The sequence below is a fragment of the Haemorhous mexicanus genome, chromosome 1, assembly GCF_027477595.1.
Source record: "Haemorhous mexicanus isolate bHaeMex1 chromosome 1, bHaeMex1.pri, whole genome shotgun sequence".
Taxonomy (NCBI): Eukaryota; Metazoa; Chordata; class Aves; order Passeriformes; family Fringillidae; genus Haemorhous; species Haemorhous mexicanus.
The window spans coordinates 65,635,453-65,648,757 of NC_082341.1; the positions used below are offsets into that span (position 1 = coordinate 65,635,453).

Genomic DNA, 13,305 nt, shown 5'->3' on the forward strand with positions numbered 1-13,305 from the left:
TCAGCGATTCCCAATAAACTTCCCCCTCGCCCTTCTCCTCCTCCTCCCTCTCCGGTCGTGCCTCTCCCCCGCCCTCTGCCCCCCCGCTCCGCCTCTACCACCGAGCGCCGCGGAGGGGGGGAAGTTGGGAGAGACGAGCGGGAGGGGGGAAACCAAAGTGGGGGGGTGGAGGTGGGGGTGTGGTGTTGGGGAAGGACGAGCGTGGCGAAGGGGGTTCCGTGCCCAGCAGCCAATCGGCCGCCGGGCGCGCGGTGCACGCCGGGAGATGTAGTTCTCAGCCGTTCGCCATTTTGTGGCGAGGGAACTACAACTTTCCCCACGAGCAAGGACAATTCTCGGGGCCTGCGCGGCCAAACGTGACTTTCAGGTGCTGCCAGCGCGGCGGGCCCCCCGTGCGTGTCGAAGCCGGGGGAGGCGCGGCGGGTGCAAGGACGGAGCGGAAGGACAGCCCTTGGCAGGCGGGAGCAGTGAGGAGGCTGCAGCGGGGCGGGGAGGGGGGCAGGGCACGGCGACAGAGCGTGCTGCGCTCTTGAGGGACCGTCTTCAAACTCCCGGCTTGGGTTTCGGCGTAGGGCTCGCGGCGACCTTGGCTGCCGGGTGGCCACACTTAAATGCCAAAAGAAGGGAGGTGGGAAGAGGGGTAGGGGTTGGGAGAGGGAAGCGCATGACGCTTGACCCGCATGGAGTGTTCAGCGAGGCCTGTTGCATGCGCTGAGCGCGGCGAGGGGCCGGGCGCTGCGGCTGCTGCCCCGGTTGGGAATTAAGGGCGAGCCCTAGGCGGTGTGTGCATGTATGTGTGTGTGCCGTGTGTCCGTGTGTGTATATATATACACACGCATACATACATACATACATATATATATATACACACACATACACACACACACGCGCGCGCACACGCACGCACGCCGACATATATATTAACAACAGAGGAGGGGAGGGAGGAAAAAAAAAAAAAAAAAAAAGAGCCAGGTCCATTTAAAGTTGCTGGCGGAGAGCTGTTCTCATTGGTTAGGGGGGGAGCTGGAGGAGCGGAGACACACACGGTGCGTGCAGCCCTCGCTGCCGCCGCCGCCGCTGCTGCTGCCGCCGGAGCCGCCGCCGCCGCTGCTGGAGTTGTCCCTGCCGCTTTCCCTGCTGCAGCGGCACAAACGTGACTTCCAACGTCCCGATTATTTATCTTCTCCTCCCGGCCCCTTTCCTCCTCCAAGATGTAACTACAGCTCTGACACTAAGGACCTGCAGATCGCTTAGGCGGCTTGAGAAAGAGAAAAGGGGATATCAAGGGCGTCGTTTTTTGTGTTTAGGGGGAAATTTTCCATTATAATGCTTCACTAAAGTGATTTTTTTTTCTTGTTGTTTTCTTCGCATTCGTCTTTTTTTTTTTTTTTTTTTTTCCTTCCGTCCCCCATTTCTCGGATTTATTGCTAGGAGAATCACATTGTGAGGAAAGAAAGTCGGATTACAAGATACCACTACAAACAACCCCCTCCCCCCTGGATTTTTCGGTATTTTTTAAATTTTTTTTTTTTAATTGTCTCGGCTTTAATTCATGAAGCAATTGTCCCCTTTTGCAATCAGAATTTGGATACCAGAATGAGCAAAGAAAGACCCAAGAGGAATATAATTCAAAAGAAATACGTAAGTGGTCATAACATACATCGTTTGACTCCCAGTTTTAGGAAATGGCAGTGAATGTCAAGTTTATAGCTAATCTTGCAGCTCTAAGGCTTTGGGAACAAATGTGATGCTGAATTTGATTTTTCTGTGGTCTGGTGGGGGAGTTTCAGAGGCCCCTTTTAACGGGGAAGCCTGCTAGCCAGTTCGGTTATAAAACCAGATTTGTGTAGCGATTCCTCCAGTGAATAAATGTATTGACCTCAAATGACACAATCATAATCTAGTTTTAGATGAAACGCGAGGAGCTCGGGGGGCTGCCCCGGTGTGTCACCGAACTGCATTTTCAAGCGGTTTTCTTAATTCTGTGCTTTTGCATACTAAAATAGGTTTGTTGTTGTTTTTTGGGGTTGTTGCTTTTTTGGTTGGGGTTGGGGTTTTTATTTTTCTTTTTTTTTTCCTCTTTCATTTCCTTTTTTTTTTTTTTTTTTAATTATCTACGTGTGTCTGTCCCTGTCTGGTGAAGCGGCGGCGGTGGTTGTTGGAAGCCCTTTAAGTTGAAGCCGAGTGTCTGGTTATGGCGAGCTGGTTTCTCGCAGTACCACATCCCCTTCTCCTGTGTGCGATCCTCGGCTGCTGTGCCTTGCGATAGACACCGGAGCAGCCGGGGATCGCCTTACGGGCAGCGCGTTCCTCGGGATTGACTGGAATAATGAGGAAAATGGCTCGGTGCTGTTTTAAAAATAAGTCATTATAATGGCTCGAAAATTTGGGCTAATCCAGCGCAGCCTGGGCTGTATTTCTGCCTCTCTTTATTCAGCCGCTTAACCAATCCCTCGTAATTGTCTAATCCTTTAAACATATAAATGTGGATGGGTAGTTGGATTTTTTTCGTGCTCCAGTTACGTTTTGATTGGCACAGGACAGTTTTTCCTTACGTTTGGAAAAGCGGAGGGGATTATCCATATATGCAGTAGAGCGAATAATGATTTTTATCTCCATGTTTAAAAAAAAAAAACCACAACAAATTTTGGGGGGCGGATATGGGGGAAATACATAGAAATCTTCGCTTTTGGGCGTGTTTGATGCGAGGCTTTAAAAGTTGTAGTTTATATCGCGTCTTGTCGTCTGCGCCGGTTTCTTTCAGCGGAGGGGTGTCCCTTGGTAGGGAGGGTGACCTTCGGGACACTTTGCCTCGGTATTCTAAAGATTTGGTAAAAACTGCAGTTGACTCCAGCTGACTGCCGCTATCGATTGCCCGCCCCGCTGCAACGCTGCCCGGGGGAGGCGGTGGAACGATGTGTGTGTGGTTTTGGGGATGAAGGAGAGGGGGGGCCTGCGCGCTATGTCGAAGCTGCCCCCCTTCTCCTTCCCACCCCCCCCCCCCGCACCCCCCTAAATTTCCGAATTAAAATACATCCGCATTGCAGAGGAGAGGGGAGCCCGGGGCCGGCGAGTTTAAAGTATGGCATCGAAACGGGAACGGCGGGTGGAAAGTCTGGCGAAACACGCGAGGCGTCCACGTTTCCCAGGCAGGCAGACAAAAGCGGGGCGGGGGGGGAAAGGAAACTGCGGTGTTATTAATTAAAGGGGGAGGGGGGGGCAAGAGGAAAAGGGGGAGAGATCACCCCAAAGCCCGGCTCCCCCCGGGCTCCCCGGGGCGAACAATGCGGCGCCGCTCCCGCACCGCCGGGCAGGGGCCGAGAGCGCGACTCCCGGGGGAGGAGAGACGAGGGCGGACAATGTGCAGGGGTGCTCGCTCTCCCGCTCACAACTTCGCGGCGGAGCTTTTATTTAACCCTTCTCGCCCCTCTCCTCTTTTCTCCCCCAGCCCCTCCCCATTTTCTTTTTTTTTTTTTTTTTTTTTTTTTTTTGGAGGGGGCGGCGGTGCCGGCGGGGCGTGCTGGCGGCGGCGGCAGCAGCAACAGGTTGCCGGGGCTGTGACGGAGCCCGCGGGCCGCTGGCCACGCCGCCGCCCGGCCAGGTTGGCCCCGCTCCCGTGACGTCACAAAGGGACGGGCCTGCGCGCCGCGGAACCTTCGGCGCCCCCCAGCACTGCGCCCCCCCGCCCCTCCGTGACGTCAGAGCCGAGGCGGGGCGGGGGCGGGAGGAGCCCCCGGGGCAGCTCTCGGCGGCGCCGCGGGGGAGGGAGGCAGGCACGGAGCGAGGGGGCGGCCCGGGCCAGGTGAGCAGGTGCGGGGCCGCCCTGCCGCCTTCGGGGTGGGAGGAGAGCGCCGGTCACGTCGCCCTGTGGCGACACGCGTGGTGGCACGTCTCCTGGCCGTGACCTTCGGGCGCTACGGCAGCCCGGCGGAGCGCGCCGCCGCCTCCTCCTCCTCGCCGGTGCCAGCACAAGCTTCGCCTGCACCTGGAACAATGGTCCCGGTGTCGGGCCCTGCTGCCCACCCCGGGTCACTGGTGCCCCTAGGCTGGAGGTGATGCTCCCGCAGAGGAGCGAGGGCACAGCCGCCGCACGGGCACCAGGTGTGGTACTTCGTGGTTCCGCTCCTCTCATGTCAATGCGAGTTGTCACAGAATAATGGAATCACAGAATGGTTTGGGCTGGAAGGGGACCTTGGTGGAGATCACCTAGTTCCGACCCCCCTGCCGTGGGCAGGGACACCCTCCACTAGATCAGGTTGCTCAGAGCCCCCTCCAGCCTCGGCTTAGACTGGCCGTGTGTCAGGAGTGGAGCCTGTTCAGGCTTCTGCTGCTGCGGTTTTTTTCTTTTCAGCATTTGCGAAATGAATTCTGAAAACAAGAAGGTAGTGAGAACAATGGAGGAAAGCCTCCGTGTTGTGGGCTGCCCTCGCAGGGCTTGGCTCCCTGCTCCGTAAGTGCTTGCAATTGAAAGTTCTCTTAAACTTAGGGAGCATTACCTTTTGCGACTGGTAAACCAGGAATGAGGAAATTCGTGTATACATCTTCTTTTCTCGTGGTTTAAAAACGTTATCACTTAATTTTTAAAAGATCCATGGCTGACTCATACAACTCTTTCTTCTCACTTTACCCTCCTCCTTCTCAAACATCTTTACATATCAAATATTGCCTTTTGGCTCCAGCCTCACAAAACTGACAGCTTTGTAAAGCATCCACTGAGAAGCCAGACTGCTTTCAGTATGCGTTTGGAATTAATAGTTCTTGATTCAAAAGCTTTGATGTCTTGAACGTAATTTCACAGGTGCATTTTTCTGACCGTTTTTGTGATGCTCTAATAGCAAATCTTCTGTTCTTGCTAGCTTAGGTCTCAGAGTATCAGACCTGGATTACCGCCTTAAAATACCTGCACGGTTATGCCACTGTAGCAGATGGTGAAGTATGATTAAGGAGTAATGTCACTACTGTCACCTCGTGTGATTTGTTTCCTTGTCCTTGCAGAAGTAAAAGTGCTGTAGTCTGCCATGAGGTGACACGCTTCACCTACGGAAGTTGCCTGGTAAGCCCCTCAGACAGAGGGCCGACGAGGCCTGGCCAGGATTAGCACGTTGCAGACATCTGAGAGCTCCTGTGCCTGCTGCAGCCTTTGAAACAATACTCTTTATTTGGGTGTGCTTGATAGGGGCTCAAGGAGTTTTGGGGGGGATGGTAACTGCAGCACCACCCCCTTCTTCTGCATCAGGGGCATTTGTGCAGGAGCCTGACCCTGGGCACTCCAGGGCTTCAGCCGGAACTGCCTGCCTTGCTTCTTTTCCTGTGAGCAGTTGCCATTCTCTTCCCCATCCCCTCAGCTGATGACAGGCTTGAAGTTTGACCACTTCCTACAAGAAATAATGTAAATTGGCTGCTGGCAGCAGAGATAGTATTCAGTGTAAGTTGCATCTTCGTTCACATCACCTTTGGGGGCTTTTCTGTTGGATCTCTTTTACACTTGCTGTAACAATTCCAACAGCATAGCTGCTCAAGTCTTTCTTTTCCTGTGTGAAAAACTTAAAGGTGCTAACTGCACTGGAGAGCTTCTTTTGGGTTCCTCTTAACCTCCTTCTGGTCTCTTGAGACTACATCATTATGTTGTAAGTGGCTATAGGATGGTACATAAGTAGAAACTAGTAATTAAAATACTTTTTTTTTTCTTTAAATGAATATTTTGCTATCAACAGATGCTTTGCCCTGAGATACTAATGGACTCCTGCTCACTCTGAGGGTCTGCAAGCCAGGAGCAGTAAGAGTGCTGCCCAGAGTGAATTAGAGTGAATCAAGGTCCCTGTGAAGAATTTCTAATGTTCCTTAAGCACTTTCACCTTCCCTTCTGAGGCCTATGAAGCCAGTATTAAAAATATATTACTCCCTCCTTTTCTGTAGTAATAGCTAATGTTATGCATATGCTAAAATGTGGTATAAACGTCAGCTGGTTCTGTAAGGCAGTAGCATTCCCTCCATTTTATTGTTTGATGAAAAAGAAAAGTCTAAATTACTTGCCTGAAGCTACATGCTGTAACAGCGGCAGAGCTGGAACTAATCTGTATTTCTGCTGCCTTCTCCAATATTCTCTCCTGTAGCTTACAGACTGTTGCTACAAGGCATGCTATCTACATTATAGGAGACTACTTTATGTAGTTGCAACTTTCTTCAAAAATTTCCCCCATCCCAGTTATGGTCTGGACTGTTAGATTAATGTTATATTCTTAACATAATAAAAAAGGCATTTCAGTATGGATGCTTTTATTTTTTTTTTAATAGATGATCATACCCTGCAGCTGATAGAGACCAGTTGATACTGTGATGACTCAGCTGTGGGAGTATTACATAAAGTAGGTCAATTTTTAAATCTCATAGTCTGAAGCTAAAGAGGATCCACGTTAAAATTTATGTTTTGTTTATACACATTACTGTTATTTCCTGGCTTGAACGTAAGTGAAAGCTCTTGAGGAGGTGGAACATGTTTTTGGGGGTTGATTTGGGGTTTGCTTTTGCCCATTTTTATTGTATAGTGACTGAATTCAATCAACTTGACGGAGGGGAAAGACCAGCTGCTTTCATTTCTAAAGTTTCCAGTTTGCAGCAGTCAAGTGAAAGGAAGGCTTTAAAGGCAATTTTAATGTAGGGAAAGGAAAAGCAGAGACACGTTTATTATTTTTTATTACAAGCACCCAGCTTTTGTGTGATCTAGCAGATGTGGAATTTGCAGAGGAATACTCGATTCTTCAAAATCCAAATTTGCATTTAAAACACTCTGGTTTCTCCCCCTCAGTCCTTTGCATGGCTTGCTTCCCAACTATAAATGTAAACCAAGTGTAAATGATGCATTGTTTGCCTTAGTGGGCAGACAGTCTGAAAACAATAGTGCTGATGGATTTGACTGCCTCTGTGTAAGATTAACGGGACATTAAAATTCAAGTCTATTAATGCAAATTTCAGTGTTGCCAAACCTGAACTTCCCTTAAGTGTTTCCTGGTGCTGATGGCCCTAAATGTCCCTACCCCACAGGCCAAAACTTCAGCTTTACAGTTTTTTAACCTGTTGTTAGGATCATAGAGAAAAGGGTAAAATGTACCTGGAGTTTAATATCCAAATGAATGATGGGACGTGGTACACGTAGACTTTTTGTATTTAACCACCATTTTTTTATTAAATGCATTTTTAAGTGGTAGAAAGCCACCTGGAAACTTAAAATCTGCAAATCACTTGTAAAATTCAGGTCTGGTATGTAAGGATTACTTGGCACTGAAATTCAGATAGAGGACACAATATGATTGCCAAAATCTATTTGGTGTTCTCTTAGATCTTTGATGGGTTGGTTGTTTTGCTGGCTTATTACTTCTGTGAATATTGGATGCAATCCTTGGTTTTTAACAGGCAGGTTTTATTTGGGAGCTCTTGGTTTTCGTTTGGAGGGGTGAGTTTATATCAGTCACAAAAGCATTTCCTCAATGAAGCAGTAGGTAGAAGGTTTAAAACCATTTGCTGTTTCACTTGCTCGGGTTTCACACTTTCCCTTGTGTAATGACATCCTGTTCTGAAGTTGTTCCTTCAGTAATCTGACAGAGGCCTGGTATTTCCAGTGTGGGCTGTGGGAAAGGAATAAACCCTTTAATTATAGCAGTGAGGTCTTGTTTGAAAAGATGCTATTTCTCCTCCCCTCTACGTGTCCTGTCTTTTTGTCTGACTCTTTCCTATGCAGAAAAGGGATCTGAAGCTGTAAAATGCTGCTATTGAAGTTGCTCTGCAAGGGTGGCCATGATGAGTGGCAAAGCTCAGCAGTGGCTATGCCATGCCAAACACCGCGTCTCCAGGCTCGGGATCACGGCTCCTTGGTCTGTGAGCAGACGGATGCTGGGAGTGCACCCCATCTGCTCCCGTGCCAAGTTTATTGGCTTAATTTATGCTTCTGCAGGAAGCCATTCGGAGTGACCAGCCAGGCTGAGCACAGAAGCAGGGAAAGAGGCACAGGTGGAAATCATCATTTCACTGGTACACATAGGGAAGATGTGAAGCTGCTTCAGCATTTCTGCAGCAAATGTCTCATGCTGGACTGATGTGTCAGAAACAATATCCCCTATTTTTATCTGAGGGACAAAAACTTCCTTTTATTGGGCTTTAATTGGATTGTGTGATTCAAAATACACTGAAAACAAAGTGAGAAAGCTAAACTAAGGTCTCTGTATGCTTTCTGCATCTAAGTCAAGCCTTTGGAACCGGAGTAATTTCTGGACAGGTTCAGTTTCATGCCTGTAGAATTGCTACCTGCGGAATTGGACATTTTGACACTGCCAAAATCAGTTCAGCAGAAATGTGATGATGCCCCCAGAAGAGTTCATAATTGCATCACTTCAGGGGCATGATTTAATCCTTTCTAAATGTCTCTCCTCTGTAATCTGCTTCGTCTTTTCTGCATGGCTTCTTGCCATCTTTTCTGCCAGGTTCTTCCCTTGATTTGCTCTGCAAAAAAGGCAGCCTTGGATCTGTGACTGAGAGGAAATGCAAATAATAGGAAGTTGAGAAACTGCGGCCTGCTGCTGTACTCCAGGAGGGTTTGTGGTATTTGAGTCCCTGGTGCTCTGCTTTCAGTTCTTTAAGCTTGCCTTTCTGGTCTGACATCTTTTGGATGACGTGATAGTTGCAGAAGATTAGCGTATTTTGGCACACGCATGCTATGATGACTGGCTAACGATATTTACAGCATTCAAAAATAAACCATGGGAGCTCATTCTGACATAATCTACTAATCTTAGTTTTGCACTTTGATACTGTGTTGTCTGAGCCAAGTCTGAATAACTATATATTGCAAGCAATTCATTTTTAGCTTTGCTTGCAGATGAGTGTTAAGGCAGTGCATGCTTTTCAATTAAAAATGATGGGAATGAATTTGGAGAAATTATCAGCTCTTTCAACTATATGCTTATTCTGTGCCTATTTTTGACACAGTTTTATGTGAGTGGGTAGAGATGCATGCTCCACGATATTTCTGGATATGTTGCGTACTGGCATTTTGATGAGGTTATTTTTTTCCTTCACTGCCCACAAGACTGGGATGGTCTTCTCTGCCCTTTCCCACATTTGTATGTTATGGGAAGGACTTTCTTTTCTCTTTGAGGACTGTACTTCATTCTTTTTCCGGATAACAAAAAAAATCTATTACTGCCTTGGCTAAACTTTAGTCTTGGGCTAGGCATCTTGCTAGTTATGCTGCATTTTGGGGAGTCCAGCCAAGAGGGTAAGCTTTTGAGGCTCCCAGGTGGCAGGAATTCAATTTGCCCTGGACCTTGACAACTCCATTTAAACAGCTAAATAACAATTTTCTAGCCACTTTTTTCAATCGCCTTCATGTTTAAGAACTGCAGTGAGGAACTTGGTGATGTAAAGCCTGCGAATCAAGTCAATGGCAATGTACAAATATTTTTTCAGGTTGCTACTATTGAAATAGACAGAAACCATGAGTCTTGGACAGGAGTCTTTTCAGTCTCTCGGTCTTTAAGATGCTTATCATATTTTCATAAGCTGTTATATTTAGCATATAGTTTCCTGTGCTGTTCTAAAACTGGGAGTCTTTATGTTGACAAAGTTCATTGCAATTAGATTTTTAAGATGCTGCAGGCTACCACCTTATGTTTATAGCTTTTTTTCTTTTTGTAAGGTACCCATTAGACAGACTGAGGGTGTCTTAGAGAAGGCCTACGTTTCCTTCTTCTTCGCCTGTTTTATTTTATGGGTATACTTTCAGCCACTTTGTCCTACAGGTCTGTTTGGTACATCAAAGTTGTAAGTCAAATCTCTCAGCTGCAGCATGCATGTTAAAACCCCCAAAACACAAATTTGCACATATGCCAGATGAATTAGCTTCTTAATTCAACTTGAGCTGAAAAAAAACCCAAAAATCCAACCTACTTTTGTTTTGATTTGAGCTCTAGAAAACTTGATTCAGACTTTTGAGTTCATAAAACTCATAGCCAATTGAAAAGAAGGCTTTCTCTTACTGTTTTTTAAGTTGACTGGTACCTAAGCTGCTGTTGTACGAGGTTCCTTTTTTGGTGGTGTTTTGGGTGACCAGCCTTAATTTGAGTCTGTTTCACATATGGATGACGTAGATGGCATGGACGCCTGAGATGGGGTTTTCTGATTAACAGTCACTTTTTTACCCCCTCCTGAAGTGTAGTGATAATGATGATAATTCTCATGGCCTGTTGCCACCTTGCAGTCTGGTAAAAGCTTTTCAAACTTAATCAAGGCTCCAGCGGCAGGACTGTCTTCTTCTTACAGTCTTGTTTGTGTATAGTAGAGCTTTTAATAAATTATTAGAAGAAGTGCTACTCCAACTAACTTCTGCTTTATAGCCACAAGTGAAAGGGACATTCTCTGGTCTCAGAAAGCCAGTGTTAATTCTTTTGTTGTAGTTATTCAACTTAAAATGGAGCGATAGTAATGTAATTTTGTAAGACAAGCAACTTCTTGTAACTTAAGCTGGACTTTGGGCATGTTAAAGTAACTAACTTGTGAATTATTTATAATTTGGAAGAAATAATGGTTATCCTAATGGGAAATAATTTTGAAGCAGCTTTTTTTTTTTCCCAATCTGTAATGCCTTGAATCAGTAAAAACAACAAAATAAGAAGTAGCTGTCAAGAAAAGCTGTCCTGTCCTGTTCTACTCTCTTTTTCCTAATCTGTGTTTCAATGTCCTGTGTATGGCTTAAGGTTTTTACCTTCAGTAACAGTGTTTTGAATGTGGAGACCAGTGAGGTGCCTAGTGCTGTGATTCTGTGATTACCTTAAGCTTGTACTGCACTGGAGGAAGTGGTTCAGCCTTCCCTCTGGCTGTCTGTTCCCCTGCTCTTCTGCAGGCTGATGTGTGCCAGGAGATCACTCCCACCTCAGATTGGGGACTTTGCAGGTAAAAACTGAACTGACAAAATGTGGTTGATTTTTTAATGTGGATTAGTTTAATACTGCAGTTTGTGATGTAGCTAGAAAAACACTTGGTCTTGGGAAAGTGTTACAGGGACACCCAGTGAAGTGGCAAGGGAGGGGTAGGATTGCATCTGTTAGCAATAGAGTGAGTTTAAATGGACTGTGAAATTATGACTAAATAGGAGTCAAGATACATGTTTTATTTCATAGCAAGCAAAATTAGCTGTCCTTGTCTGTTTTAAGGGTTGTTCAGATATAGATTTTGCTGTACTGCCTTACTGCTGGAAGCATGGTGAATATTAAACAACGTTGAAACGAAGTTAGGTGAAAATGAAGCTAAAGGTGTCTGTGCCTGTGGTGATGGCAGTGCCATAATCATTTCCAAAGTGCTAAAATCAGTTCAAATAGAATTAAAAATGTTCTGCTGTTACATGTTACGCTTGCTTAGGTAGGATTTGAACAATTTTGTCCTTCAACGAGAGAAATAAAAAGAGGAAGAAAAGAAAATTAAGATAGCTGTGCTACTGGAGGCTAAGTTCCACTGCTAAATGTGGTAGAAGAACTGCTACTCTTTTCTCATTCAGCAGCCACACACACCCATCCCATATGCAAGAGCTTCACTGTGGAATTGAAGCCAGTGTACTGTTCTATTTTCTGCATCTTAGGATAAGAGCCTGCTTACATAAGGGAATTCATCCAGAAATTCCCCATGGCTTTATTTGTTTTATTTTGTACCACTCAGTAATAAGTTCAGATAGTTTCTCATGTTAAAACTCATGTCTATTGAAGGTGCACATGAAACTGAAGTGCTGATGTATTTTTGCCCTGGGATCCCAAGTAGTGCGAGAAGGCCAAACCATGTCAAATCAAAAAGCTACAAAAACCAAGGCTTCCTTTAATTATAGGAGCAGCAGGATGTGGCATCACATACTTTTTTCTCACCACTGAAGCCAGCGGTGGTGACCCTGTGAATCATTCCTTCATGGTATGGTGCTTTGGCCATATCAATACAGCCAAAGAGCTGCATGTGAAATAGGGTCACTGAAATTATGAGACTTAAAGAGTAGTTATGCCCAGGCTCTTTTTTTCTTCCACCTTCTCATCTTTAAATGGTCTGGTTACAGTGCAAGCCTGCAGGACTTTTTAGTGGCACACTTAAGGGAGCAGCGAGGCACAAGGACGTCTTTGGCTTTGCTGTGGATTAAAAAGATGTGGAATTGGCACCCTCAGTTTGGATCCAGCAAGGCATTGAAGCACGTGCCAGTCTCAAATGTATGAATACTCTTACTGACGTCAATTGAAGTACTTGGAGCTTATGAGTTAAGCACATGCCGAAGTGCTTTTCGGGGCTTGAGATTTTGCTGTTCCTGTGTAAGTGTGTGTGCAAGTATTTACAGGCAGGAATGTTAGTTTTCTAGAAGGGTGATAGCCATTTACTGGTTTTAAGGGCTTTACTAAATGTAATACTGCCTGTTGTTTTTTTTTTTTTTCTGAAATGTTTCAGGGTTGTTTTTTCTTTTTCAGCCTCTTAATGTTTTATTTAAAGGTAATAACTGTTATTTTTTGCTGCTTACTCTTCCTTATAGTGTGCATGTGTGCATAGTGCTGGCATTTTTACAGTTCACTCTCCCCTATGTTCTTGTCATCCGCTGCTGTGCTTTTCTCTCTCATTTCTGTGTATTTCTGACCGAGGTCCTCTATCCACTTTGCCCTTGTCTAAGAAAATCAGCTCTTAAAAAGTTCCTGCCATCTCTTTGCAAGAAAGCAAAATGGACTTTTGGTGCAGTATTATTTTCCTGAAGGCTGGACAGGGAGATGAGGCAAGGTTCATGCAGCTCATTTGGGGGGCCAGCTCCATAGGAAACGAAACACTTTGGAAGGGGATGGATTGTACAGTTAATACTTGTCTCTCAAGCCTGTGTGCAGAATTTGAGTGTTGTTTATAGAAAATACTGGCTGTGTGTTTGTTTTGCAAGGCTCAGCAAACTGTTAATGCACAAATACTGCTGAGGAAAATAAAACGTGGCCCTGCTCATTCCTTTTTACAGTCCTTTTATGAACTTTTGGGAAATCAAATCCTGCTGATGCGAGCATTCAGGGAAACCTAATTTCATATTTCGTGTACATTAAAGGCTTTTATTTATAAGCCATTAATATTCATGCTCTTTCAGTCAAGAGCAGCATTTTGTGACACAACTGACCAATCATAAAAGCCACTGCATAACTTCCATTATTGAAAGGGGGTCTACAATCTTTATTTGAGTATGATCTTCCAAATTACCTAATGATGGTCAGAATTCTTGCAGCCTGGATGACAGACGAGGAATAATGATTTCTGGGCCTTGTT

At 45.8% G+C, this 13,305-nt stretch overlaps 1 protein-coding gene across 1 annotated transcript in view; it reads left to right on the plus strand.

The window, feature by feature from the left end:
- Positions 1-842: 842 nt before the first annotated feature.
- JARID2 (jumonji and AT-rich interaction domain containing 2) overlaps positions 843-13,305 on the plus strand; it is a 213,024-nt gene continuing 200,561 nt past the window's right edge. The window contains exon 1 of the mRNA XM_059851854.1: positions 843-1,641. Coding sequence (XP_059707837.1) covers positions 1,597-1,641 — 45 coding nt within the window. The 5' untranslated portion in view covers positions 843-1,596. The remainder of the gene's footprint in view (positions 1,642-13,305) is intronic.